The sequence below is a fragment of the Sceloporus occidentalis genome, unplaced genomic scaffold, assembly GCF_023333645.1.
Source record: "Sceloporus occidentalis isolate IW3139 unplaced genomic scaffold, rSceOcc1.0.p SCAF_4, whole genome shotgun sequence".
Taxonomy (NCBI): Eukaryota; Metazoa; Chordata; class Lepidosauria; order Squamata; family Phrynosomatidae; genus Sceloporus; species Sceloporus occidentalis.
The window spans coordinates 24,015,577-24,042,443 of NW_028316984.1; the positions used below are offsets into that span (position 1 = coordinate 24,015,577).

The 26,867-nt window shown below is 39.4% G+C and overlaps 1 protein-coding gene across 4 annotated transcripts in view; it reads right to left on the bottom strand.

Moving 5' to 3' along the window:
• PLCL1 (phospholipase C like 1 (inactive)) overlaps nt 1-26,867 on the bottom strand; it is a 249,477-nt gene that overhangs the window by 40,244 nt on the left and 182,366 nt on the right. For 3 of the 4 annotated variants that reach the window (XM_089519488.1, XM_089519491.1, XM_089519490.1), the window contains exons 2-3: nt 6,410-8,881; nt 54-104 (exon numbers count right to left, since the gene is read on the bottom strand). In XM_089519488.1, coding sequence (XP_089375614.1) covers nt 54-104; nt 6,410-8,881 — 2,523 coding nt within the window. The remainder of the gene's footprint in view (nt 1-53; nt 105-6,409; nt 8,882-26,867) is intronic. The other variant, XM_089519489.1, reaches the window with a different exon arrangement.

Sequence of the window (26,867 nt, forward strand, 5' to 3'; positions counted from 1 at the left end):
GACTTTTTAAACTCTTTAGTGCTAAGCATTGTTGCCTTTCTACCAACAGTCACCTCTTCAGAAGGTAATGAATCCGAGCCTGACTTTGGATACACACATCTGATCTATGAACCAGAAAAAGAAGAAAACTGAGTGAATATGCTGTTGAGGTCAATCCAGTGTTATCTCAATTAACTCTTGGTTTGGACTGACTTATATTTTAATGTGATCTGGATAGATTTAGACTCAACCACTATTGATGGCCTCTCACCATCTGAAATCACCAGGCAAGTTTCTTATGCAGGTAGCATCACTGTGGTGAAAGACAGTTCTCCATAATGGGAGACATTTTGCAATTCATCCACATCCATGAACACTACCCAGCAACAAGTGTCTCATCTGTGTAGTATCTGAAGTGGACTTGCAAGGCTGGTGTCAGACTGGATGTCAGGGAATGCCTTGGTACACTATCCCTCCCACAAATTTACCATGGGGTAGAGAGCAGTGGAGATACAGAGCAACATATTAATTCAGCTTTCCAAAGAGGACCATGCAAGGCATAGACACCACCTTAATTTCTCCAGCATGTCTTTGGGGTATTTAAGATTATGGTGGATATAATACTTTCTGTATTGGGGAGGGGGATTTATGAGGCTGCTTCAATATAGACCATAATGTCTCTGGGGATCAGAAGCATTCTGGGGAAACTTAGTGGTGAATGCAGGTGTCTTGCCTAATTCAGAATGCCAGGTCACCAAGGATGCCTTCCCTTTTATTCTTTTCTTTTTTTAATAGTAAGTAGGTCTGCAGCAGCAGGAGTAAACCTTGGCATTTGCCCTAGAGGACATCTGAATTCTGCATATACTTAGGCCTCTCCAGAAGAAATGTTATGAATGCATGTTCCTAGACAGCTACAATGTATTGAAAGACTAGGTCCAACTGCTATCACCAGCTAGACTAGACCCATTGACATGACTGCCAAATAGTAAGTCACCTCTTATATAAGAATAATTGATTCAATTGGTCTATACTAGTTGATACTAGATGAATTGAAGTCCCCCAAGGTTCCAGCTAATGAACGTTGTCTAGAGAGCTATCATAGCTGATTTCTCAGAGCATAACTCATTATATATCCTTTTTGTCTTACAATAAGTAATGTATCATTTTATGTGCCTTTGTGTGTGTTTCCTTTTAATACAAAACCAGCAAGTTATCTGCCTGATTTGCTGAAGTATTACATGTAAATATATAACCACTGTATGTTATTTCACTGAAGAGGAAGTGGTGATATGTCCAGCATTTTTAATCAGTTATCTTTAGCCTATATTTGAAGGTGGAAGACTTACCAGCATGCAACCATGAAGGGCACCACATTTGACTGTAAAGATAGCACCACTGCACTCCTCTGACCAATACATGCAAATCATTTTTCAAAACTGTTTGGGTTAAGAGTCATGCTAGGTATGTTTTTCTTCTTCTAGCTCATCAGCAAGGAAAACTGACATATACTGTAGTAAACCCAGTATTTTCCCAATCAGTGGTATAACCCCTCTAGGGAACAATTCCCACCATTTTGACGTGTTATATTTGGATAAGAATATCAGGTATCAATTCTGTTTCACAAACTGAGCCAAGACAGCACTGAAATAGTACAGTGGATGTAGAGATATATCTATATCTATTCCATCACCATCACCCAGACAGTTGGGTAAAACAGGGCTTTGATAATTATAGGCAATTCTCGTCCCTAATTTAAAAAAGAAAAAAGTGCATGAAAATTGCATAGGATGGGCCTCCAAAATATCAGATATTCAGGACAAAGGCCACGTTCTACTGTCAACTGTCCTGTTTACATTTTTCTTCCATCACACTAGCCCTGCCTTCTCTGGATGTATAATGATGGGGATTCAGAGCCTGGGTACTCTTAACTCATGCAGAGACAAAACAAACCCTATTCAGTATACTGAGTCCCTTTCTGCATGGGCCAAATAAACTGCCCTCCTCACATCGAACCAATGTCCCAAATCCTGGTTCTGTACAAACAGACCTGACAACACCTGGCATGTTCACCACAAGAACTGAACTATACCCCCATAATATGCATTTTAAAAAGCTATCCGTTGTTCTGCATCTTCCAGAAGGATCTAGAGCCCTTCACTGCAATACCGGGTGGCTCTTTCAAATGCCTCCTGCTGAGCTACCTGGTGTGTTCACCACTGCTGCCAGTCACTCACTCTGAGGTCAAAACAAGTCACCTAGCCCTTGAATGTGTATTCCTGTATGACAGGGGGTTGAATTGGATGGCCTTTGTGGTCTCTTACAACTCTATGATTCTATGTAATCTGTCACTGGGAGCCTCATTCTGACCCCAGAGCAAAGTGACCTGTGGTAGTGGCAGACACACCAGGTGGTTCAGAAGGACACATGTATGAACAGCCACTCAGCATTAGAATAGAGGACCTTTGTAGTGGGGGAAGGTAAGGGCAACTCTGGGGCCAAGATATCCCAGGCCGCCCTCAAAGTATTTTGGCCAGTGCAGATAGGACCTAAATGTGAAGAGGCGTATATGGGTACGTGTGTATGCTAAAAAGCATGCTAAAAAAGAAATCAATCATATGCTGATTAACAGGTGGTTCTTTTTAAAGACCCAAATACCATTTTACTTTAAAGATGTTGCTCGTACAGTAGCTAAGGGCCCAAACAGACAGGCCAAAATAAAGCTGCTTCGGCTCACTTTGGAGGCATGCTGTTTAAATGACAGACACATCTTAACAGGCCAGAAGCTGCGCCAAAGCCATGCTCCAGTCCTAAGGACTGGAGCACAACTTTGGCGCAGTTTCTGGCTTCTTGAGATGTGTCTATCATTTAAACAGCATGCCTCCAAAGTGACCTGAAGCAGCTTTATTTTGGCCTGTCTGTTCAGGCCCTTAGTCTTTTTTTTAATTAATTTTTTACTCTAAAATAAGCAGCGGGGGTTGATTGAGACTAGGGCCCCCTATGCCTATAATGTATGACTCCTACAATCTCTTTCCTTTTCCCATGTTAGCTGGCTCAAATATCTGATGGGAAAGCAAAAAGTCCCCCACCATGAACTTAACACCTCTTGATAGCTCTTAACACTTCTCACCCTATCAACCAATTACCTCTAGCCACAAGAGTATACCCAGCAATGGATATCCCCTGGTATAAACACTTCTCTCCTCGCTAAGAGCTCTTTTACAATTATAGCACTATGGTTCCAGTTTAACTTCCATGACTGGGTCTTACAGAATCCTGGTATAGACAGTTGGGGGAGGCATACAAAACTGTCTGGCAGAGAAGTAGCCAGTCCTAGTATTCCACAGGATACAGCCATGGAAGTTAATGTGGAATCACAGTGCTATAGTTCTACAGTGTGAAAAGAATCCAAGTAGTGAATTTTCATCAACATAGGGCCTGCAACACACAGTGAAGAATGGCTTTGACATGTCTTGCTCCCCTCCCACCCTTTGTTTGAAGATAATGATTAACAGTGGTTGAAAAACACTACATTTTATTTCTTGGTCTCCTGTTATATAGCTTGAATAGCTACTTGCCCAACAGTTGGAGAAAAGACAAAAATAAAAGGCCTCTGTTACCATATGACAATAGAAAAACTGGCCACACCTAATAACATTTTCTTATTTCGCACCCAATCCAAATCCAGAGTGAAACTGACTATATCAGAAATTTCTTGTCAACTGGTATGGTCCCTCTGTTTCCTTTTTGGAAATTGGTAAATGAAGAAAATAAAACATAGTCTTCCTCTTGCTAGCTGCCCACTTCTGCAGTCAGAGTCTTCCTGTCCTTCCTTATTTTTGCACAAGCAATCAGCCTGGCAACATTCCAAGGCTGTGTTCAGGGGGAAGTTCACATCCAGGCATTTCACTGGCCCCAGATGAACCCTGAAGTATTTATGTTGATTGGGGAATGGGTGGCCATCCAGAGGCTGTTGGACTATAATTTACATCAGCCCTAGCCAGCATATCCAATTGCAGGGATCAAAGGAGTTGTAGTCCAAAATTCTCTGAAGAGTCATGCATTCCTACCCTTGATCTAGGTGAACTCCTAGATACTTAGTGGTCTGGTGGTGCTTTCCAATAAGAATTTTACTTATGAAATTGATGTGTCTCAAACATGGGGTTTTATAGACCTCTTCCACATGTAACCCTCCTGTGTTTCTCCAACATTTGTTCTGTCTTTTTCCATACAACAATAAAAAAGATGGAATCGCCTTTGGACTGGTGTACCCGGGAGCAGAACTAATATTATTGTTCTTATTATTATTACTACTCCATCTTCAAGACTTACTCCACCGCTCAGAATCTCTGACACTAGCTGGGGAATCATGAGAGTCCAAAAGAGTTGGGGTTTTTCCCCCAATCTCTGGCCAGGTGCCTTTCCTTTCAAATTATTCCTTTGCCAGAACAAGGCAAGTATATTCTCAAGCATATGGAATGACTGATCACAGATTTGAAATGTGATTCCAACTGAGCTTTGGGCAATCAAGCAAATATTTAGCTTTGTCTTTGTAACCCATCAAACTGAACATAGCCCACCAGCCAGCCAGGCAGGCCACTGATAGCTTAGCCAAAGTCTTTGTGCTTGCTAGCTGCCAGGGCCTGCAAACAGAGGGATGTTGTCAGGTGGCATCACAGGTCAGTGGACTGTGATCCCTTTAATGTATTTACATGTTTTATGAGTTTCTTCCAGTTCAACAACGAAATAATTTGTAACAGAACCACTACCCACTACAAGTCTTAATCTCTGTTTCACTCCCTTTAGATGTCACACATCAATTTGCTATTTATTACAACAATTTCAGCAGTTGTGCATTTGGAGACAGCACAACATTCCATGACAGACATTGGGACTGAGAAGGCCACCTAGATGGCATCCATCCAAAATGATATAAACTGGCACAGAACCTGTGTTTTGCTTTATACAATTCTAATCCAAGTAAGCAGAAAATGTATAGAACATCTGTGTTTATGAAGCTGATTCTGTAATAGTGGAAGACGCAACTCCCCGTCATTTGGCATTCTGAACATTTATTTCTAATATGAACATTTATTTTGCATGCGGTATAGTCTTTCTTTCTACAAGCAAGTTAGCCAAACATCTCCCAACAGGGACTCGGGGGGGGGGGGGGGGCAGCCAATATTACAGACTATTAAATCAACTGCTCTCCCCCATCTTCTTACAAACATCAACAGTTTTTTTCCATCTAAATGCACATCTTGCAACTGCTTATATTTTTGTCATAATTATAATCTGCCTTTAAAGATGGTTTAAAAAGCAAGAGTTCACATTTCTTATTCCTTGCTTACAAATTATGGTGTATACAAAATATGTGACACTTTCTCCTGATAAAAAATGTTCCACCAACACCATGAAATTCACTTGTCTTCATAGTATCTTTACATGAAGGATGAAGGGGGACATCACATTCTTTCCAACTTACTGTATGCTTTACAAGGTACTTCCAACTCCCTGTAGAAATGGGACTGGGCTCTCAAAGAAGTTAAGGTTTCATACAAGTTCAACAATGTGATCCTACACCCATCAATCAAGAGATAAGCCCCATTGGGCTCAGATGGGACTTACTCCCAGATACAGAAGAACAAGATTGTAGCCTAAATGGCTACTGTACAAGATTTCACAGAACTAATGATGTCTGCCATTTCATCATTAGGAATGTTCTGTGATAAGTTAACATTTTCTACCATGCAAACACAAAGAAAAGATGCTAGATGCAGTTTTTTTGCTGTGAAGGGACCACAATGGGCCCTAGCATGCATTTGATATTGGGCTGGGTCATCAGGAGTGTGCAACACACATGCCCCTATACACACTGTATATACGAAGTCATGTGTCATCCAATGCATACATACATACATTTCTATGCAGTTTCTTCAGATTCCTGCAATCCTTCCTCCCAGAAAGAGATGAGGGTAGGTGGTAGGGAGAAGGAGCATAGGAATTGAACATATATGTGTACCAATGCATGGTATGACTCACACATGATGATGTACATGCAGTGTGGGCCATGCGTACAACCCCAGTTGCCCCATCACCTGGAGAAGACCATCTTTTTGAAAACTGCATGTACTGGCCCATTGTTCCAGAGAAATCCAGATGAACAAGGGAAGCATGGTGGAAGTTGAGAACTTCCAACTACAAGGGAAGCAAAGGACATTTTAACATTATGCTCAGTTCATTGGCACTTGGGAGACAGGATCTTACAGAATGTTTGCCACAAAGTGAACTACAATATTATTTTACTAATGGGACATTGATCCATTTGTAGAAAATACAAATTACCCAAATATCATTAGCAATTCTACTGAGCTTAACTGTTTGTTAAATCAAATTCTCATATACAAAGCAAGAAACCAAAACATTTCATTACCTGCATGTTCTCCCTCATGTCAGTTGCCTCTCTTAATGGATGTACTGCAAGTTTGAAGATGTCATCTATAATCTTAAGGCCAGTGTTCTTCAGCATAGTATAGTCTCTTGTTTTCATCCCTATTCTTGCAGTCAGACCACGCTTTTGGGTCTTCCCTCCTCCACTTCGATTTGTTATGGCAATGTGCACAAAAAGTGTAACATGCTCCATAATGTCTCCCACAAAAGAACGCAGAGGTATGTGTCGATAGCCTGGCTGTATACACTCTAGGGGGATGGCACATTGACCTATGAACTCATCACCAATATAATCATCATCCAATACAACAAAACGGATCATGGCAAGCTCTGGCAGATTTATCTCAAACTCAAAACTCTCGTCAAAAATGGGGTTGTCACTGTTCTGCTGAACAGTTTTAGTTCTCTGTTCTGTACAGTCTGCAGGAATACCATGTATTTCTAGACAAACGTAAGGATCAATGACATCCCCCTTGGCACAGGCACCTTTGGGCTTTGGAAAGTTCTGGCCACTGATGATTTTGACATGCAGGAGTTGAGGAGAGACCCCTGGGACGATGCCTTTTGTGTTTGCGCTGAAGTAAGAAACCTCTTCTCGCATAACAGAAGGTCTAAGGACATAACCACATCCCCCATTCTGTGAAAACCAGCCTGTATGTAAATCCATCATGGGTCCTGGAGTTTGATAATTCATTGCTACTATCTGACAGCCACAGTTCCAAAAATCTTGTGGATTTAAGTTACTAGAATCTATTCTCATTGCACTAGGGTATATTCGAGACAGAAATTTCTTATTATAATTTACAAAGTCCTCTGGGCATTCATTTGCAATTCTACTTGCTTCAGCTTCACTGAAAGAGCAGATTTCCCAGTAATTTTGGTTTTTCATGGAGCTCTCAAAATCTGTGAACTGGATAGATTTACATATAGAAACAAGGTCAGAGAGTTCCTTGCATAACCAGGACCTCTTGGGTAACACTGCAGCATCTTCAGACATTTTTCGAGATACTTCAGCTTCTTCATCTTCATCAGTGACCTCTCCCTCTAATAAATCCTCATCAGAAGGCAGTTTCTTCCCTTTGACAATAATCCTCTTTTTTAGTTTTTCTGGAGATGGGAGGTAAGTTTCCGATGGGAGTGGTGTGTCAATGTACAACTTGGTACCAAAAGTCTTCTTCATTTGTTTAACCATGACTTTCTGCTGTTGTATGGAGCAGTGATTTTCCAAACAGAGAATAAGAGGATACTCTGAAGAAAGAAAGGCTAATTTATTGATCACATCAATGACACTTTGAAATGACAGAGGTGATGTCATGCTGTTACGGTTACAGATTATGGGCTCATTATTAGGTCCATCACAAACATCAAGTTCAATACTTCTACAGCTCATCTTCAGTGCTCTGACATAACCATTGAGATCTGCTGGCCCTCGGACCTGGTCTTCTATCAGGTAGGTATTGTGAGATGAATTGATATAATAATGTGATAAAGGCTGGGTCATATCTTGGACAACCTTTTTATGTGTGGGGTCAAAAATTTCACATTCTGGGGACAACAAATATTGAGTAAACCCATCAATTGCAAGAAAACCCTTCAACTGCCCTTCCTCTGAAAATTCATATCTATGAATAATATCAAGACACATTTCTTCAGTTATATTAGTGAACCCTTGCTCAGCTTCTAAAAAAAGCATGAGGTCATTGGCATCTAAATATTCTTTGTTTTTGGATATCTGCACCAGCAAAAAATAAACTTCAGGTCTAGTGCAAAGTTCAGTGTATGCTTCACAAAATTCCTCTTTTGTTACACGAGTTGTTAGTTTCTCTTTGCTCTTCTGGATTTCCTTAAATTTTAACCTGATTTTAGACTCCTTTAAGGCAGGGTTCAGCTGTTTTATTAATTCTACAGCTGTATCTTCCAACATGATCCCATTGCCATCAACATCTGCAGCTTCAAACACAGATCTAAGCCACACAAAACGTGGAGTATTCTGACTACCTTCTATCAAATCCAGACACTGCTTGCTACGGGAAACCAGATACCTTAAACCTGACACCCAAATGTTGGCCACATCTGCTGAATTGGCAACTAAGTCCAGAGAGTCATAATTCTCCCCGTGAATTATGGAGAAGGCACAGTCTTCAGAAATCTGATCTGCAAGACCATTGTTTCTGAATGTTTCAGTGTTTTTACCCAATCGGATTTCTTTTACAGCAGAAATATCAAGTTTAGCCTTGTCAGGATCCTTTTTCGATGGCTCCCAACGAAGTGCTTGCAGTTCAGGGTCAAGAGTAAAAAATCGATTATAAATACGGGAATTCGGCCGGACTTTTTTTAGTTCACAGCCAGCTTGCATGAAGCTGATGCAGTCACTTGCGCTACTTATTTTCTTTTCTGATGGCGTGCTGCTGAAGGACACCGTTTTCTTCCGTCCACATTTTTGGTTTGCAGGGTCCTATAAAACAATTAAACATGTATATATTAATGCCTTCTGATCAAGTGAAAAGCATAGAAAGAATATATAAAGCATAAATATAATTACTATATTGAGCCATTAGACTCCATACAGAGATAATACAGAGTCTAGAGATTCCTTGAAGATTAACAAGGTTATCACTGGCTAATTGTAGCACAACCTTTTATAGCTCTGCTACATTAGATGCATCTTGCATACCATTAAGTTTATTGAATCACAATGAAATAAAAGGGACTCATATGCTTACTTAACTATGTGCATAATGGTAACCAGTAACCAAACGGTCCATAGCAGCAGGGTGAACCAAAAGTGATGCAAACTGAGCTAATTTTTATATAACTAACCATTGACCCCCAACTCAATTTTATTCTGAGTCTTAAAGTAGAGACAACACAAATTTCTACAAAACCACAAATATTATCTACAAACTGAAGTTAACTTATTGGTTGAGATACATCTATTCCTAATTTTATAGCTCTACAAAAACCCATCTTTCAGAACAGAGTTTGTCAGTTTACAGTGGTTGACTGGCTGTGTTGGTCCATCAAGAACATGGGCAGCATTGGCAGAAATTATATTGCCTCGTCATACAGTTCCCCACGTCTCCCAAACATGGTCTAGCAGATTAAAGGGCCATCTTAAAAAGTTCTGGTGGGTACATGAAAGATGAGAGGGGGAGAGGAAGGAAAAATCTTAATGTATAGACAAACTACTCCTTGCATAACACTGAATGGAACTCAAAATGTCAGAACCACAGTTCTTACAAGGGATGGGAAAGCATCTCATAGTGCAATCCTAGACGCTGTCTATTCATTACTAAGTCCTACTGGAGCTTAATGCCCAATTAGGTGTGAACAGGATGACTGCTTTAAAAAGAGAAAAACAATTTCTAGAAGAAATACTATTTGAAATGCTCTTAAAGTGATAAAAATGAAACCAAGATTAAGAGTGCCCTGTTATCCCTTTAAAACCCAGAACTGCATGATTCAACATCTACCAGCAGATTTCTCCTACTCTGGAAGTCATAGGCAGTATGAGCCACCCAGAAGGAGAGTTCCACCACAGAGAAGGCCCTTCAACAACAAATAGCAATAGCAGTTTCATTTATATACCGCTTCATACTACACTGAGCAGTCACTAAGCCGTTTACAACTGTAAGCTAATTGCCCCCATCAAGCTGGGTACTCATTTTATCCCTTACTCATTCTTCAAGTGATGCAACCAAGTTTTGCTTTTATGAACTTGAATTTGATAAACCAGGTAATTTCTCTCCTCCCTTCCTACTGGCAGACTATGAACATTCTTATTACTGTCTGTGTAATCTAATGACTGAAGACAGGATCTTTGTCAGCACTGAGGAGCAAATGATGGTGTGCTGTCAGCATCCCTGCAACTGAGAAACCCAACAGAGCATGAGATCAATACAAGGTTTAAGGAAACTATATTCATTAAGATAATGAGACATCAATTTACAAGGTTAAAATGGGGAAAATGTGCAGAGACGTGAATAAATTATGAATTGTTTATGCTAAATGCCCTACTTTCTGACAAACACTAGGGTCACTGGTACTACAGACAAGGTTTTCCCAGTTATGACCCCCACACCTGTTGGAACACCCTTTTTAAAATGCTGAAGAAACTTTTATTCCAGTCTGCATTTGGTATTTTGAAAACCTTAGCTGCTGTGGCATGTGTATCTGTTTTAAAATCCTGATTATATTTTCAAGTTTTGCACGCCATTCCAGTGAATCTGGAAATGCAGGTCAAAATTCTTGGAATCAACTAAATAATTTATTTTAATGCTGCTGCTGCTGCTAAGCAGGTCTAAAGCTTCGACTTAGATTGATAGTTATATTTAAAACAGATCCAATGGAATCAATGAGGCTTAAGCGAGACAACAGCTGGATTCAACATCCGAAATACTGCCTGGATGTGAGATAGCCTGAGATTTCAGTTCAAGATTTAGGAATGCATCTCCCAATTAATACCATTACCTAAAGGTAACCTGAACTGTTAAAAAATCTTCACTGTCATTTGTACCTGGTGAACATTTGTTCTAAAGCTGCCCTGCCCCTCATAATAAGAACAGACATTTATCTAAACCTAAATGGTTCATACAGTGGTTTGAGTACTGGGCTATGTCTCTGGAGACCAGGACTCCAATCCCAGCTTGGCTATGTAAACCCACTGGGTGACTTTGAGCAAATCACACTCTCTCAGCTTCAGAGGATGGCAATGGCAAATCCCTCTTGAAGAAACTTGCCAAGAAATTCTCATGCTAGTTTCACCTTAGGGTCAACATAAGTTGGAAATTAGCTGAAGGCACACAACAACAACAATGACAACGACAACAACAGATGGTCTTTCTCAAAGTAGTCCTTAAATAAAAAGGCCCATGTAAAAGTACTGCTCATTGTACAATAAAATGGAAAATCAATCCACATGTAAAATCACTTTGGTCCAAGAAACTGTCCAGTTCCCAAACTGTAATGTAAATTAAATGAGTACATGAATCAGTGCATGTACAAACAGTAGTTTGTACATAGTGACCACATAAGAAGAGTGTTTTGCATACAACGTCCATAACCAAATGTCATTTCCACAAAAGCATTGAGCAGCATTTAAGGTTATGGTGAAATAACCAGTCAAGCTGATTGCACTCCATTTTAGAACATCCATTCATTCCTTAAAAGTAAGAGCTCTGTATTTCAGAATGATCGACAGATGAAGAACCATTAAAGCAAAAAGATGTGGAGGAAAAAAGTTATTTCTCCTTCCTATCCCAAATTAAAATCCTGCCCTAACTCATATATTTAACAAGGGGAGTGGAGAAAACATCCCACATGTTTTGAACATCATGAGAAGAATGCAGGTTAGGAATTTCATCAGCAAAGGCTCTATCAAAGCACAGAGAACTAACCAATAAGGTACAAATAAGCATATACAGCTATCAACAGAAGACGAAAGAAACTGCACTGCATACAAAGTGGGATATAAAAACTAGGTGGGACAAAGCAGGGGCAATAATTGTAGACACTGTTCAACTGTATTCAAATGCATTCAAATGCATGTTTCCAGCATTCCTCACCAGTTGCTGTATTGACTAAGGCTGGTGGGAGAGGCAGTCCAACAACACCTGAATGGGTAGACCAGTGATGGTGAACCTATGGCACGCGTGCCAGAGGTGGCACTCAGAGCCCTCTCTGTGGGCACATGTGTCATCGCCCCAGCATAGAGTTTGCCACAGTTTGTTACTAGAAAGCCAGAGGGACATGGCACTTTGCAATAAATAAGTGGGTTTGGGGTTGCAGTTTGGGCACTCGGCCTCTAAAAGGTTCACCATCACTGGGGTAGACTATTCATACTCTAGAGACAGAGTATGGTGAGGCAGAAAAGATCAAAAGAGCACAAGAAATCATACATTACCATGGAGAAATCCAAAGGACAAAGGACATGTACTTCCAAACTCAAACTTTTCTGTCTACCCATGCTCTTCCCCATAACTCAAAACCACTGGTTTCCAAGCCTAGGTGTACAGATGTTGTCGGATGTCACTCCTAGAAACCCCCATCAGTTGGACTAGTGAAATTCTCTGAGTTGCAAGCCAAAAGCATCTGAAGATTCAAAGTTGGCACCAACACTCCTTAATTCAAATATACATTATTATTTCCCACCAAAATTGCTCTCCCCCCACATCACCTCCTTTGGTGATGGTCTGCCTTCAGATGTAGTGGGAACAGTTAAAAATTGTGATGGATCCGACATTTAGCACCTTACGAACATGTTTCCCTGGGCAACCCAGGTAGGCAAAATGGCAGCTCTTTCTTGCATTCCAATTGCTCCACCAATCAGATTTTAAAGCCAGCCAGCCAATCAACTTCAAAAAGAACATCCCTATTGAGTTCAAATCTGATGAATTCATGGCTGCATCTTTAACAGCAACAACTATATTAAAATATTTACAGCCTGCCTACTAGTCTACAATATTCAACAGGGTAGCAGGAACTAAACAGTCAATGCCAAATTAAAAGCAGAATTGTATTTTAAGACGAAAGCCCATCAAATTCTGGCCCAGAAGATACTGAGATGAAATTATAACAACCAGGTTAGTGGAAGTTTTCCCACTTTTCTTGCCTTTTCATTGGGCTTTTAGTTCTGGATCCCAGACTTTCTCTGAATAGATACTTATCTGACTTTGAATGGAACTTGGTCTTTGAGGGGAGAAACATGAAATTTTAAGTATTTGGCTAGATGTTTTAAGCTAAGGGACCTGTGGTTAAATTGATCCCCAAGGTGAAGAGTGCACAACTGACAAATCATCACATCCAAGCCTCTCATTATATCTGGCAGTCCCTGCTGGGATGAATATGATAGATGCCCATTAGTTAAAAAAATAAAAGCAAGACTAGATGCAGGCCAGACATCTGCTTTTTGCCTTAGGCGAAACACACAGGCTTTAGGCAATACAAAGAAACGGTAATAATACAACAATGTTCAGACTTTCCCTGTTCCCCAACATTTTTTTAGCACTTTAGCCCACTGAGGGATCTTGGAGAACTCAAAAGCTTGCACTCCATTGTGGAACTGTACTTTGTGCTAACCTAAATATTGCCTGTCTGTGGGTTTGGAAGTTCTAATTTGATGAATTCCTGGGTCTTATGATCCTCCCTGCCATCCATTCTTGTTTCTGACAGGTGTGGCTTTCATCTCAAAATATCTCTTCTCATTTTCAGCTTGTAATCAAACCCATGGAGAACCATGCAAAACATTCTATATAGAAGGAGAGCTTCTATTTTGGTACAAAACCTCTGTCTATAATATTAAAGCCTGGGTAATTGCATATCATTTTTGGAGTTTTACTTTATTTGTTTATTTTTAATTTTGTCCCAGCAGACTGAAGCCTTTGATTTAACCTGGCTCTTCTGCAGCCTCTGTTTGTAACACGGCATCATCCTCAGACATTGAAATGGATTTCAATATGTTCCTGTATAAAATTCTTTATTTTAAATATTAACACCACCTCAGTCTTCACACCTGCTTTAGGAGGGAAATAAATTATGTATCTAGTTTACTAACAACACTAAAATATTAGAATACTATATTGTGTGTGAAAACAATATTTGCAAATATATAATGGGTGTTCACACAACACAATGACCTGGTATATTCAACCCAGTCTGCTAACATATGTGCAGGTTGTTTCTATGTATACTGATATAACTACTCACATGTACATGTATTCTTATGATGTTTCTAGATTACCACTAGCTCTGTCAATCCTTACTTAAGTGGGTTTAAAAGTGGCAGCTGTTACCTTCCTCTCTGTACTGTTCAACATCAATACATATACATTGAGTGGATGTACAGACACTTTTATATGTAATTAATTTAATTGAATATAATTAATATAATACATCATTATATATACACACACATATACACGTTGGACAACAAATCTAGAGACGAGGGTTATATTCCCCACTCAGCTATGAAACCCATGGGGTGATCTTGGGATAGTCACATTCTCTCATCCTCAAGGACAGCAATGATAAATCTCCTCTGAACAAATCATGTCAGGAAAACCCCATGATAAGTTTGTCTTAGTGTTGCCGTAAGTCAGACATGACTTGAAGCTATAATATAATAAATTCAATTTAACATAAGGAAGAACAGTTTTGGGCATGCAGACTGAAAACTCACAACACATGGTCTCAACATAGAGGATATTACCATTATTCACTAAGAATGATGATTACAGAATATTCTATACTGCCACATACGGTGCAGCTCAGTTTCATATTTGGCCATTGAAGAAGACAAATATGTTTTCCCCTTGATATACATTTTTAAGTTCTGTTTGTTAATTACTTCAATAAATATAATTAATTAATTTACATCCCGCCTTTTTACTTATACAAGGCAGCTTACAAGCATTTAAAAAATAGGGAACCATTTTTTAAAAATCATAGGAAATTTTTTAAAAATTAAATCATTTTTTAAAAAAACATGAAGTTTGAACAATATAATACAAACCGAAACGTCGTTTTAAAAAAACAGAGAGAGAGATAAAAACACAACTGCATTAAAAGCTATTTCTGCCACATAAACGGCAGAAATGACCAAATGCATCTAAGGAAATAGACTGAAGTCTACGAAAGCTCATGCTGCTAATTTCTTTCTTTCGGTCATTCTCAAAGGTGCTACAAGATCTCTCTCCGTACTGATTCTATAGACTAACACAGCTATATCTTTGAATTCTGCCACATCAATTGTAAGCCAAAGGCCTGCCTTAATAAAAAGGGCTTGGCCTGCCAGTGAAAGGAAAGGAGAGAGGGGGGCAAGGAATTCCCCAAAATCCTCAAGTTTTTTGGCTTTGATAGCCAGCTTGGTTTTTGTTTTGTTTTTTTGTGCTTGGTTTGGTTTGTTCTTGGTTTGGAGCTTGGGGTTAGGGTATAGATTTTGTTTTGTGTTTATTTTTCATTGGAGCCCCGGATGGTCCTGGGGCAAAAAGCAATTGCTGTTGCCCATCTTGTCTTAAATAGTGGAGCCACTGTCAACCTGCTTTCCTCCCATTCCCCCAAGTGCTTCTTGATGCATAAGCACTGCACTCCATAGAAGAACACTCTTTGAACCACCCCACACAGTGACAAGAGACACAAAGAAAGTAAAACCAGAGTCACCAAAAAGTTTGGAAATAAATGATAGATCTTTAAGGTTCTAATACTTAAAGGTCTCTTATTATACTATTAATATAGTGAATAGAAAACCTGTAATGGCAGGTAAATTTACGTCATACATCTATCTATTGTCACTCTTTCTATGATCATTAAGATATAATAAGCAGAAAGCCAATTATGCCAGCACATTAGGTCAACCTTGCTATTATTCCTCTAACACTTTTTGTTCCCAAATTGTCATGTTATAATTTATGGCAAAGCTTGTGTGCCAAGCACAAATGAATGCAGCTAATTATAATGGTGACCCTTGATGATCCTTTCCACATATTATTTAAATGGAAAACCTTGAAGAATTTGTGCTGCTTTCATGCATTTTCAAAAGCAGAACATAATGAATTCAAGACATTTTGCTTCTGAGTTTATATTGTTTTATAACCAGAAAGGAACCTGCCCCTTTAAGTCTGATTACAACAAGGCTGGGAAACCAGTAACTATCCAAATGTTGCGGAATAGTAAGACCCATCACCCCCGGCCAGCATAGCCAATGATGAGAGAAGACAGGAGTGCCAGCCCAATGATATCATAGAGCCATGGTACCTATCCCCCAAACATGACAGGTTCTCTTAACAAATCACACTACTACAACAGGTCCTTGCTATCCTCTGGGGTTTGGTTCTAGAAACATCTGTGGATACCTAAATCCGTGGATGCTGAAGTCCCATTAAATACAATGGTATAATAAAATGGTATCCCTTACATAGAATGGCAAAATCAAAGTTTGCTTTTTGGAATTTATATCTTTTTGAATATATTCAAGCTGTGGATTCTCTGTTTTTCTCTTGCTCACATTTACACACATACGCACACCACATCACCTGCAACACCCCACAATTTGCAGGTTAATCATCTACATTTTTAAATTCCTAAAAGTTAGTCCTAGCTAATCCCAAACTGCTACATAGTCACCTCACACTACAGAACAGAGTGAACTAATGACCCATTTAATACAACAAATGGATTTGAAAGTCAGTGGCTACAATAAAGGAATCTGCCTAGGATTCATATATGGCCACTGGGGATTTAGAATGGATTTCCCCTGCCAGTAAAGCCACTATTTGCAATGGTGTCACTAGGGTTGGTGTCACCTGGTGGATCAATGTATGGTGTCACCCCTCTTCCTATACCATACCATACAGAATTCTTAGTAATTTTTGTACTAATTTTACTCATAAATCATAATTCCCTTATATCACTGAATATAATGGCAATAGTTGTGATATGAACCACTTGCAAAATTAAAATTGTACCTTTAAATTACAATATCATACACACAGCCTACATGTTATTTAAAGGTACATCATTTAAAGTAGTTAAAGTGAAAATTTGGTAATACAGGTGATGTTTTTAAAGAAAATTTTAAAAGGATAAAAGAGTTTTAAATGTTTTTAAATTAAAATTAAAATTTAAAATGTAATTTTAAAAAAAATCTGGGGCCTCTCCTTTCTCTTCTCACTGAGCCTTATCCAACTCACACCATCTCTTAGGTGTTTTAAAGGGATGCAGGTGAACACCACAGCCCATTTCTGCCAAAAAGCAAATGTTTGGGGACCAGTGATATCACTCCCCCATTGGGTGTCAGCTAGTGTGATCCGCACCCCTAGCCCATCTCCTAGTTAAACCCTTTGACCATTTACATTCAAGGCACTGTTACCACTGAGTCACAATTGCTGTCAATTAATTTTAAAGAGTAGACCTGACTCTTTATAGTGGTCAGAGACAACCTTGGTTCAGGGTGAAAAATTATTGGCTTACAAAGAAGTCGACAAAATATAGTTTTCAATATGTTTCATGGCTGACTCATTTAGTTAGGGGACTCATAGAGATTATCAAAGATGTCAGCAGAAAAGACATCAGTCACACAGCATACATGAGTCACAATCTCGTCAATGAAACCCTAGTGCACTGTATTAAAGTCTTTAAAGCAAATTTGATTGGGACCTCTCTACAACTAATAGAAGTAATTCACTGGAATTAATGTCTATTCGCTCATCACTCTATGTTATCTAACACTGTTATGTGTAACTGAGCAAGCCAATAATTGCATCACTGCCTTTCACCATATTGGATCTAAATAATCCTTTTCAAATTAAACCTTTCCATTTTGGCATATCATAGAATCAGACAAGTGGGTCCACTGCAAACAGTGAAAGTGTGAAGTTCTGTGTTTGGTGTGTTCATTTCATTCTTCCTCTCATCACACAGTTTTCCCTTCCTTTCTATCTTCCATCAACGTTCAGTTAACATTCCATGGTCACTATCTGGACTAGGTAGTGTTGATAATATGTAGTGATTTCTTTTTTAAAAAATCAGATTTAAAAAAATAAATTTGGGTTTTTAATTTTGAATTGGATTTTCTTTATTTAAATCAGATTCCATTTTTCTTAAAACAATTGGCAAAAAGGAGGCCTAAATAAAAGATAAAATATATTTTCACAAATTCAAATTTTGCAACTTTTGCTTTTATTTAATGAATACATTGATAGCATTTTGTGGAAATTAGGAATGAAAAAAATATTATAAAATATTTCAGAAATGGTTGAAAAACATGATTTTTTTAATGTTGAAAAGAATCCTGATGAGAATCTTCACAGTTTTGGACTTATTCTGTATAAAATTCATGCCTTGTTGTTTTATACAGAAGACAACATTTTATGTTCCTGCCCAGAAAATGCTATTTCCTGATTAGAAAATGCTGTGTTTGGATATTTATTCTGCACAAAATTCACACATGGTTATTTGAGTACACAATAAGATTTTATGCATAAAAAACAGTGTTTCCTGTGCAAATATTTCTGTGTTTCCTGTGGGGGGGGGGGGGGGACACCAAGTGGAACTTTTGTGCAGAGTGAGTCCCAAATTTTAAATATGCTTTGAAACTGCATGGTTGTCAATGGCGTGGGACAGACCATCCAAAAAGGTGTCTCCTGGCGCCCTGGTTTGCTGCTTTGAAGAAGCTGCAGTGGACAAACTGCATGGCTCCCCCGCACAGCAAAAGAACCTGCAAATATGGGTTCTTTTTGCGGCGCAATTGTGACACCGCAGTGCACCAATGGTGCACTCGCGGCATCACAGTGATGCCGGGACGTGCGGACGCTAGGCGTCTGTCAAATCAAAATGGCGGCGCCCATGTGTACAGGGTGCCGCCATTTTGACGCCCTCATCACGTGCGTCTGAAAGCACCATCCGTCGCATGTCACAACAGCACCCCATAGGGCCCGTCTGTAAAGCACCAAAGTCTTTCTTCCAGCAAGAAGAAAACTGTTAAAATTACTTGTTGCTTCCTTTGAGAAGAAACTTGGTGAAGAAGTATATCCACTCTGGAGATATTACAATTCAAAATAATGTCTATTTTTTTAAATGGAGCCTACATTTCTGACTAGATATTAAGATTATATTAAATGATAATGTACCTCTGCTAAAAACGATAATAATTTTCCTCACTGGTATCTTGTTAAAATCAAGTCCTTCAGAGAAGTGATTTCAAAGATTATTTAAACAAATTTGATTTAAATCAGGTCAACCATATGACTAGGCCATGCTAGGTGTTTTTTATCACCCTTTTGGGGTTATTTTTCTCGACATTTTCTGCTATCTTTGACAAACTTCAGATTTCTCTCAAGTCTGCTGATACCACCCTTTTGCCTGCAGGTGAAAGTTACATAAGGAAGTTACAAAAGGAAGAACAGTCATGCCTCTAAGGGGGTGATTTGAAGCCAGATCCCATGATACAGCTCCCTCTTACTCAAGAGTCTACTTCATGCATCCCAAGGTTAGCACAAGGGAACAGATGTTCATTAGAGTCTGTGGCGCAGCCATTAAATTAAGACACTGGAGAGACAAAAATGCTAATTAATTGCTGAAAATATTTGTGCCAGACGAAGGGGGGGAGGGTCCTTCATGAAAAGGTGAGGATCTTCTGAGAGGGGGTGAGAAAATCAAATGTTAGGAGTGAGTGGTGGATGTCTGAGGGAATATGAATAACGTTGGTGTGTGACAGCCAGGGAATGAGAGTTGAGTCTGTCAAGAAATGCATCCACACTGCAGAAATCATGTAGTCTCACACCACTTTAACTGCCATGGCTCCACGCTATGGAATTCTGTAATTTGTAGATTGTCGTGGCACCGGAGCTCTCTGACAGAGAGGGCTAAATATCTCACAAATCTACAAATCCCAATATTTCATACCTTTGAGTCATGGTAGTTTAAGTGGTGTCAAATTCCATTAATTCTGCAGTGTAGATGCAGCCAAGGATAACCAGACTTAGGTGGAGGAGTTAACCAGGGTTGGAGATGAGTTAGTGTCAGCATCAGTGTTAGCATGTGGGAAAGAGAGAGAGTAACAGAGAAATGTGAGTTTGAGTTGTGTTAAGCTTTAGATGTTTAAAAAGTAATATTTGCTGTGATGTTCAATTTCTGTTAAGTAAATCTTTTTTATATAATACACTTGAGCCTCAGGGACTGTTACATATGGAGTATTAGTGGGAAAACCTCATGATGGCAGTGGAGGGATTAGTAGAAAACATCACAACTGGTAGCCACAGCACTGGGACAGGAAGAGGTCCTCACATTGGTAACAGAGGTTGGGATAAAGAAAAGACCTCATAATTGGTGACAGTAGTGAAATTATTGGAAGACCCACCAAAGGTGGTCTCTCCAGCTCAACTACGTGGCCTGTGGAGGTAGAGAAGAACAGGTATGCACAACTCCATCATGCCTAGGCCCAGCAACTGATTAAAGGCCCTCCCTCCATCACAACCATCAGTGCTGTAACAACAACTTATTAGAACTTTTTTTCATTAGATGTGCCAGGAAATACTGTAAATACCATGCATGGTTACTCAGAAGTAAGCCCTAGTAAACTGAATAGGATTTTCTCCCAAGTAAGCATGGAAAGGACTGAAACCTTACAGCAGAATTAACCCTGTATGTTATTCATCTTCCCTACCCCATACAATTATTGGCAGATAGGTGCCAGTCCTCAGTGAATCAGCCCTGTCAATCTCAAATCCTCATCATGTGACACTTGATGTTTTTGATACTGTTATGAGTGTCTGTGCATGTGCACATTTGATTTGGCTCTGATGATAAAATGGATGCCTCTGTAACAAGTACCATGATCACTACTCAATTCTATAACAAAGGATCCATACAAAAAGTGACAGAGTAATATTTTAACTGAATGCAGAATGAAAAATGAGATGCGAAAGACAATGAGTTAACATCTGGAGCCCAAACCTTTCTGTATGCAGTGATATCACTGATGACCTTCTAGTGAGAGAAGAGGCTGGCATCCCATGGTTCAAGAAATGAAATTTCTCAGTATAACCAGGTCAGATTATTGTAACTTGCTTCTCTTTCAGGCTTTCTGAGCTGATTCTTCATTTAAGTTATTTATTATCCAGCTATTCTACTGGCTGCCAGCACTGTCCCAAGACAGCTGCTATTATAAAACAAGATGACCGCTTTTAATCAAATTACCTTGGTCTTAACCATATGCCTTGGGGGATATATGGTATTGATCTGTGTGGGAAGGGGAACCACAATGTCTTTGACAGCAAACAAGGGATGATAGGTCTGTAAGGGATGAATTAGCCAGTAGGTGAAAGGATAGGAAGGGTTAGACTGCTAATGGTCCTTCTTTCTTCTTGCAATCTTCTTTCATTCCTCCCCCCAAGCAAAAGCACCTAAGTAGCCAAATTAGCATGCTGTTGGGCCTGGAGAGTACACTTGCTTACAGAATCCCATAGCATGCAAACCCCACTACTATCCAGAATGTAATCCTCTATGTTGGATTCCTAGGTAATGACCTAGAAGGAGTTATTCCCTCCTGGTCACATCTTCCTAAATTATTGGTTCATATTCTTCAAATAGATTTGATGATGGGTGAAGGTTATGGTGTTGTATTGTTCTGCCAGAACTGTTTGTGGCTTTCCACAGCCCAGATTTTGAAGGCTGGTGTTGGGTATCTGGGGCTAGTGAGGGATGCTATTTGGTATGGGCCATGACACTCTATATCGTCCTTTGTTTCTGTTAATTAACTGAGGATTTCTCCAAAAGCATTCCCCTCACTTTGAAATAACTTCTGCTATAAGTTGATCAGCATAGTACCACTTTTATCTTTGCAGGACACTTTTGCTAGGAACCAGGTTTTTCTCCAGTCATAGTATTGCACTCCAAATGACACTGGAGCTTCCTTTATCCTTCACCAACAGATCCAATCTGGGGTACATTTCAAACAAGAGAAATTCCACAAGCCCTTCTAGAATATACAATTTAAAATCTTTTTTAAAAACTAATCCCACAGTTCTCAGAGGTGTTCTACTCCTTTTATTAGATTGGTGGAAGCAATGGATTCAATACCCCTTTAAAAGGTTACCTTATGTAACCCAGGAGGTAATGACACTTTTCTGTAAGTGGCTCCTGTGTGGTTGGGCTAACGTTAATTTGCCTAAGGATACAGGGGCTCTCTGTAGTAATCTCAGCAGTGGAACTGACAACCTATCAAGACCAGAGACTCCACACTCGTGTAGTTGAGTCATTTAAATGCTTATCCAGCTTCCTAGAGCACATTCAAATTAAAATGACTGTGGTGGAGATGTGACTACTCAGCACACTGGGTCTTGTGATAAACGAGTTAAGTGCCTGCCTTTTTTGCTGTTCTCACAGCTTCTAGGATAGAGGGATGGGCTTTCACTTACATATTAAATTTTCTTTGTTCAGAGCTGTGCTACCTTGGGCTTGTGGCATCTTGGTCTCACACAAGCTATAAATGTGCTTTATTCTACCCTGGACAATATGCCAATCTGTGAGGTGGCTCGGATGCGCTTGGAGACCTACTCTGTCACCAGGAGTGAGGAGGAGCCTGGCTTCCTATCTGCTGAAGGACTTTAAAGCTTTTCTCTGCCCAAAACACCTGTTCCATGATTCACCAATAACGTTTATTTTGCACCAGTAATATGTGCAAGTTTTGGCACGAAATAAATCTTTTGAGAAGCTTGGGATTAGATCGAGTTCCAGCTCAGAACACAGGTGAACCTCCAAGACACATCAGAAAAAAGGAATGTTTGGAGCACCTGGGGATGTTGGAAGGCTTTCCAGAACACTACAGGATCAGAAATATAATGGAGAAGGGAAAACAGAAGAAAGGAATGCCATGAGTGTTCAGCCATGAGCTTTTCATCATAAGAGGAGGAAATTCTTTTCTCACAATGGTCAGCCTGAGAAAAAAGAGAATCTGTTACATGAAAATGGATGATACACCATCAGTCTAAACCTGAGCATGTTCTCCATTACACATTTCAGTGGGAGTAAAGATTGTAGCATCTTGGGTAGAGGGAGGGGTGTTTTCACCCTCCTGTTTGTATAATCATTGCATAAATACCATTGAAGGGAGAGAGAGGAAAGAAAACCATTACAGTACAAGCCTTCTTAAAAATAATCCTTGGGGGAGAACGCTCATTTGCTCTGCTAAAATGTGTTTTTGACAATTTTCTAAAATTTGCCTAAGGGAACATATAAACACAGCAGTGACATAAGAGTCTCTGAAAACTCTTCTACAGAAAACAGTTTTATCTAGGGTTTGCTTTTTCATACTTTGTAGCAGCCTAATCATTTTGATAAGAATCTTCTAGTCAGAAGAACACTAGAATGAAACAGGGGGGTTGTGTAATAGAGGGACAAACTAAGCATCCTATGGTTCCAATGAAAAGGTAAATACCACAATTTTTCCTCTTTTCCGCTCCAACGTGAATTAATTAACTAGCTGTGGCAGAAGCAAGAGCTGAGATACATTCAGACAGGCGAACAATAACAGAATATTTGTGCCACATGATTTTCCATTGAGATGGTGCTAACAATATCCAGAATATGCTCTTCTTAATTTACTTTCCCATAGAAATCAGATTCCTTGAACATTTGGCTATCCTAAACTCACTGTGATATTCAGTGTGTTATTTCCTTTTACCAGTCTAAGGAAGTACCAAAATGGGTTACCTGGTTCTTAGTTCACTGGCAACTGTTCCCAGCTAGATAATGTTCTACTTTGAGGTGAAAGGCAGAGGCTGCTGGTGGTTCCCATATCAGTGGAACAGAGAGTGTGCTCTGATTTTAAGTATGAATTTTAAAGGAGCTATACAAGGTGCTGCTGAATCCATTTGAGGGAATGCAGTTCAGCAAGTTGGATAGCTCCTTTAAAAGTCAGATGAAAATCTGGAGCAAATTAATCACTCCATGGGCCCTGGAGCCACCAGACCCCACAGCTGGTATGTTCTTCACTTCAAGCAAAAGCTCATTGGTGGTACAATTCCTCGGCTTCCACTGAAAAGGCATTACCAATGGATTATATCTTCTGTCATTCTAACATTCTCTAAGATATTGCATCTCATCTGATGTGGGGAACCATCCATTTTTTGCCAATACACCAAGGGCTTTGTTTCCTGGAAGCTCATCAGGGACTGGAAGCCAATAGCATGGAAACTGGTACTGGTCAATGGACCTTCTGCATGATTCTATGATCAATTTTTGTCAGGTGTTGATCACAGAGTTGCACTGGAAGACCTGGTGATTCCAAGAGGTGTTTCTTAGGTAAGAAGAAGTTTTTTGTTTTTGTTTTTTAATTTGTGGTTTTTCCACATTTGCAGGGGTCCTTCGCCCCTAACCCCAGCAAATGTGCAAGGACCTCTGTATTTATAAAGAAACTCATATATTAGAGATCTGGCAGAAAGCTCTTTAAGGTAAATCAAATCCAGGTAAGTGCTACACCCTGGAACAACTAGGTCAAAGAACCAGTCCTTTGGGTATGCGTTATGTCACTGTATTTGGTAAATTAGATTTTACAGCTTCAGTCTAAGCAATTTTATTTGCAAATTAGTCAAGGTAAACTCAAAATGATATAGGCCTTACCTTCCTAGTAACTGAGCTGAACAACATTCTTCTGCGGACACCTGCATTGAGATGGTGAACTGATAAAACTGTAACTTCAGAACGATTTTCTTGATTGAACCACAATGTGAGCTTAACTAAGAGGAATACGGCTCACATAGGATCCCTCCCTCCCTGAACTTTCCAGCTATGTTGCAGTACAATTCTCACCAGACCCAGCCTACATGGGTTCACTAACTGGGGATGGTGGGAACTGGAGTCCTACATATCTAAAAGGTGCTAGGATGGAGAACAGTAGGCTTACAATTCTATGCTGTTGTTGTTATTGCTATTAATCCTTGAGTTTTATTCCCTACCCTAATACACACCCATACAGAGAATGCCTCTTTTCTACCTAGTTTAATGCCATTACAAAAAATGCATGTGATGTCGTTCTACTTGAAACTGATATATAAATTTACATGAATCCAGACTGCAAGTGTAATTCCAGCCCATTTTCATTTACCACACTAAATGAAGTCAGGTTTTAATTAAAATGTTTTAACTGAAAATTAAATGTCAGCAGTGATGCAGAGCCACTGTTGGAAGGATATATCAAGTCAATAGCAGACATTTTTCAAAAAAGGAGCAAAGTCAGTGTGTGCTAAAGTGAGGATGGAGAAATCTGTCAGTTTCTCTTTCTTCCAAATTCTCTTTATTTATTTATTTTTTTATTTTATTTTATTTTAATTTTTTTCCCTTCCTCTATTCTGAATATGAGATTGGCAAATGCTGGTAAAATCTTAAAGATCAAACTAAAAATTATCTCCTATTTACACCAGCAGAATCCATTAGGATTCATATGAGAGACCTGTGTTGGGTCTGACTGCTGTTAAAGGCACTCTTGTGGGGATACAAGGCAACCTAAATTTAGCATTAATATGATTGAATAAAAGGAATTCAAACTCATACATATTTAAAGCCGTGGACCTGCATCGACAAATCTATCTGTTTTGCTTTCTATTATACCAAATTAAGAGGGAAGGGGGAGAATTTCAAAGTCCTTCCATCCCAGTTATTTGGGGGTGGGAGGGTGAGAATGTGATCACTAGTAAATTCTAGTAAGATACAAACTAAAATAAAATCCCCATCCATCCTTAGTCAGGAGGAGCAGTGTTATAGGTGATATATGGAAGCACCATAGCAAAATACAAGAGATAAATGGTTTAATTTGTAAATGGTGTGTGGGGATGATGAGTGTCTCCTTTCCCCCTGATTCCAACCTGATAACAGATGTAAAGCTGAGGACGTGGACTGTTGCCCTACGTGTGTTTTTGGCCTACAAACCTGAAAGCTCTAGCCAGCATAACCTATAGTGAGGGATCATGGGAGGTGCAGTCCAAACACAGCCAGAGGACCACATCACAGGCCGAGCAACCATGATACTCTTTCCAAAACACTCCCTACAAAAATACAACAAATTGAAGATTTTAAAATGAAAAATTGCCATTTGAAGGGGAGGGGAGAGTCACATTTTTCAAACAGCAAAATATTGCTGTTTGAGTGCTGGTCATGTTCAATTCCATTCAGTGTGCTTGGGATGAAAGACATCTCAACCACATTCAATGACAGAGTAATAACTGTATCTTTATGGTGGGAGAGGGCCATCTAAGAAAAGAATTTGACCATTTATTGGGGCAGGGGGTCCTCAAAGATTCCTGTTATATCATCCTATTTATTTATTTATTTATTTATTTATTTTTAACAGCCTTTTTTTTGTTCTGTTTTGTGAAGGCTATTGGAGATTAACTATTCCTAATGCATGTCTACTCTTGGAAATATTTTTCTCATGAGCCAATAAACAACTAATCAAAGATTAAAACATCTAGAAATGGTAACATTTTAATGGTTCTACACTGCCAATAGAAGTCCCTGTTCCTTGGTTCACCTGGCAATCCTACGTTATGCCATTCCCATATATGAATTTGTCTGTTAATTATCCACTTCTTCTTTCTCTTTGATGTATTCTTCAAATGGGTTAGCAAATCTAAAGATGCTCCCAAAAATGGTCAATCACTTGATTTACATAAAAGCAAGCTGCATTCAGGCTGCCATCCTATAGTTGCCTTCTTTCTGGAAGTAAGCCCAACTGAACACCATGAGAATTACTAAGTTAGCAGGCAGACGACTGCAGTATTATTCGATCAAAAAAGGTGGGGGGAAAGAAATAGGCAAAGTGAATATGGCCCTGTACAGACAGGCCAAAATAAAGCTGCTTCAGGTCACTTTGGAGGTATGCAGTTTAAATGATGCATGCATCCTAAGAGTCTGGAAGCCACACCAAACCCTTTGGCGCAGCTTCTGGACTC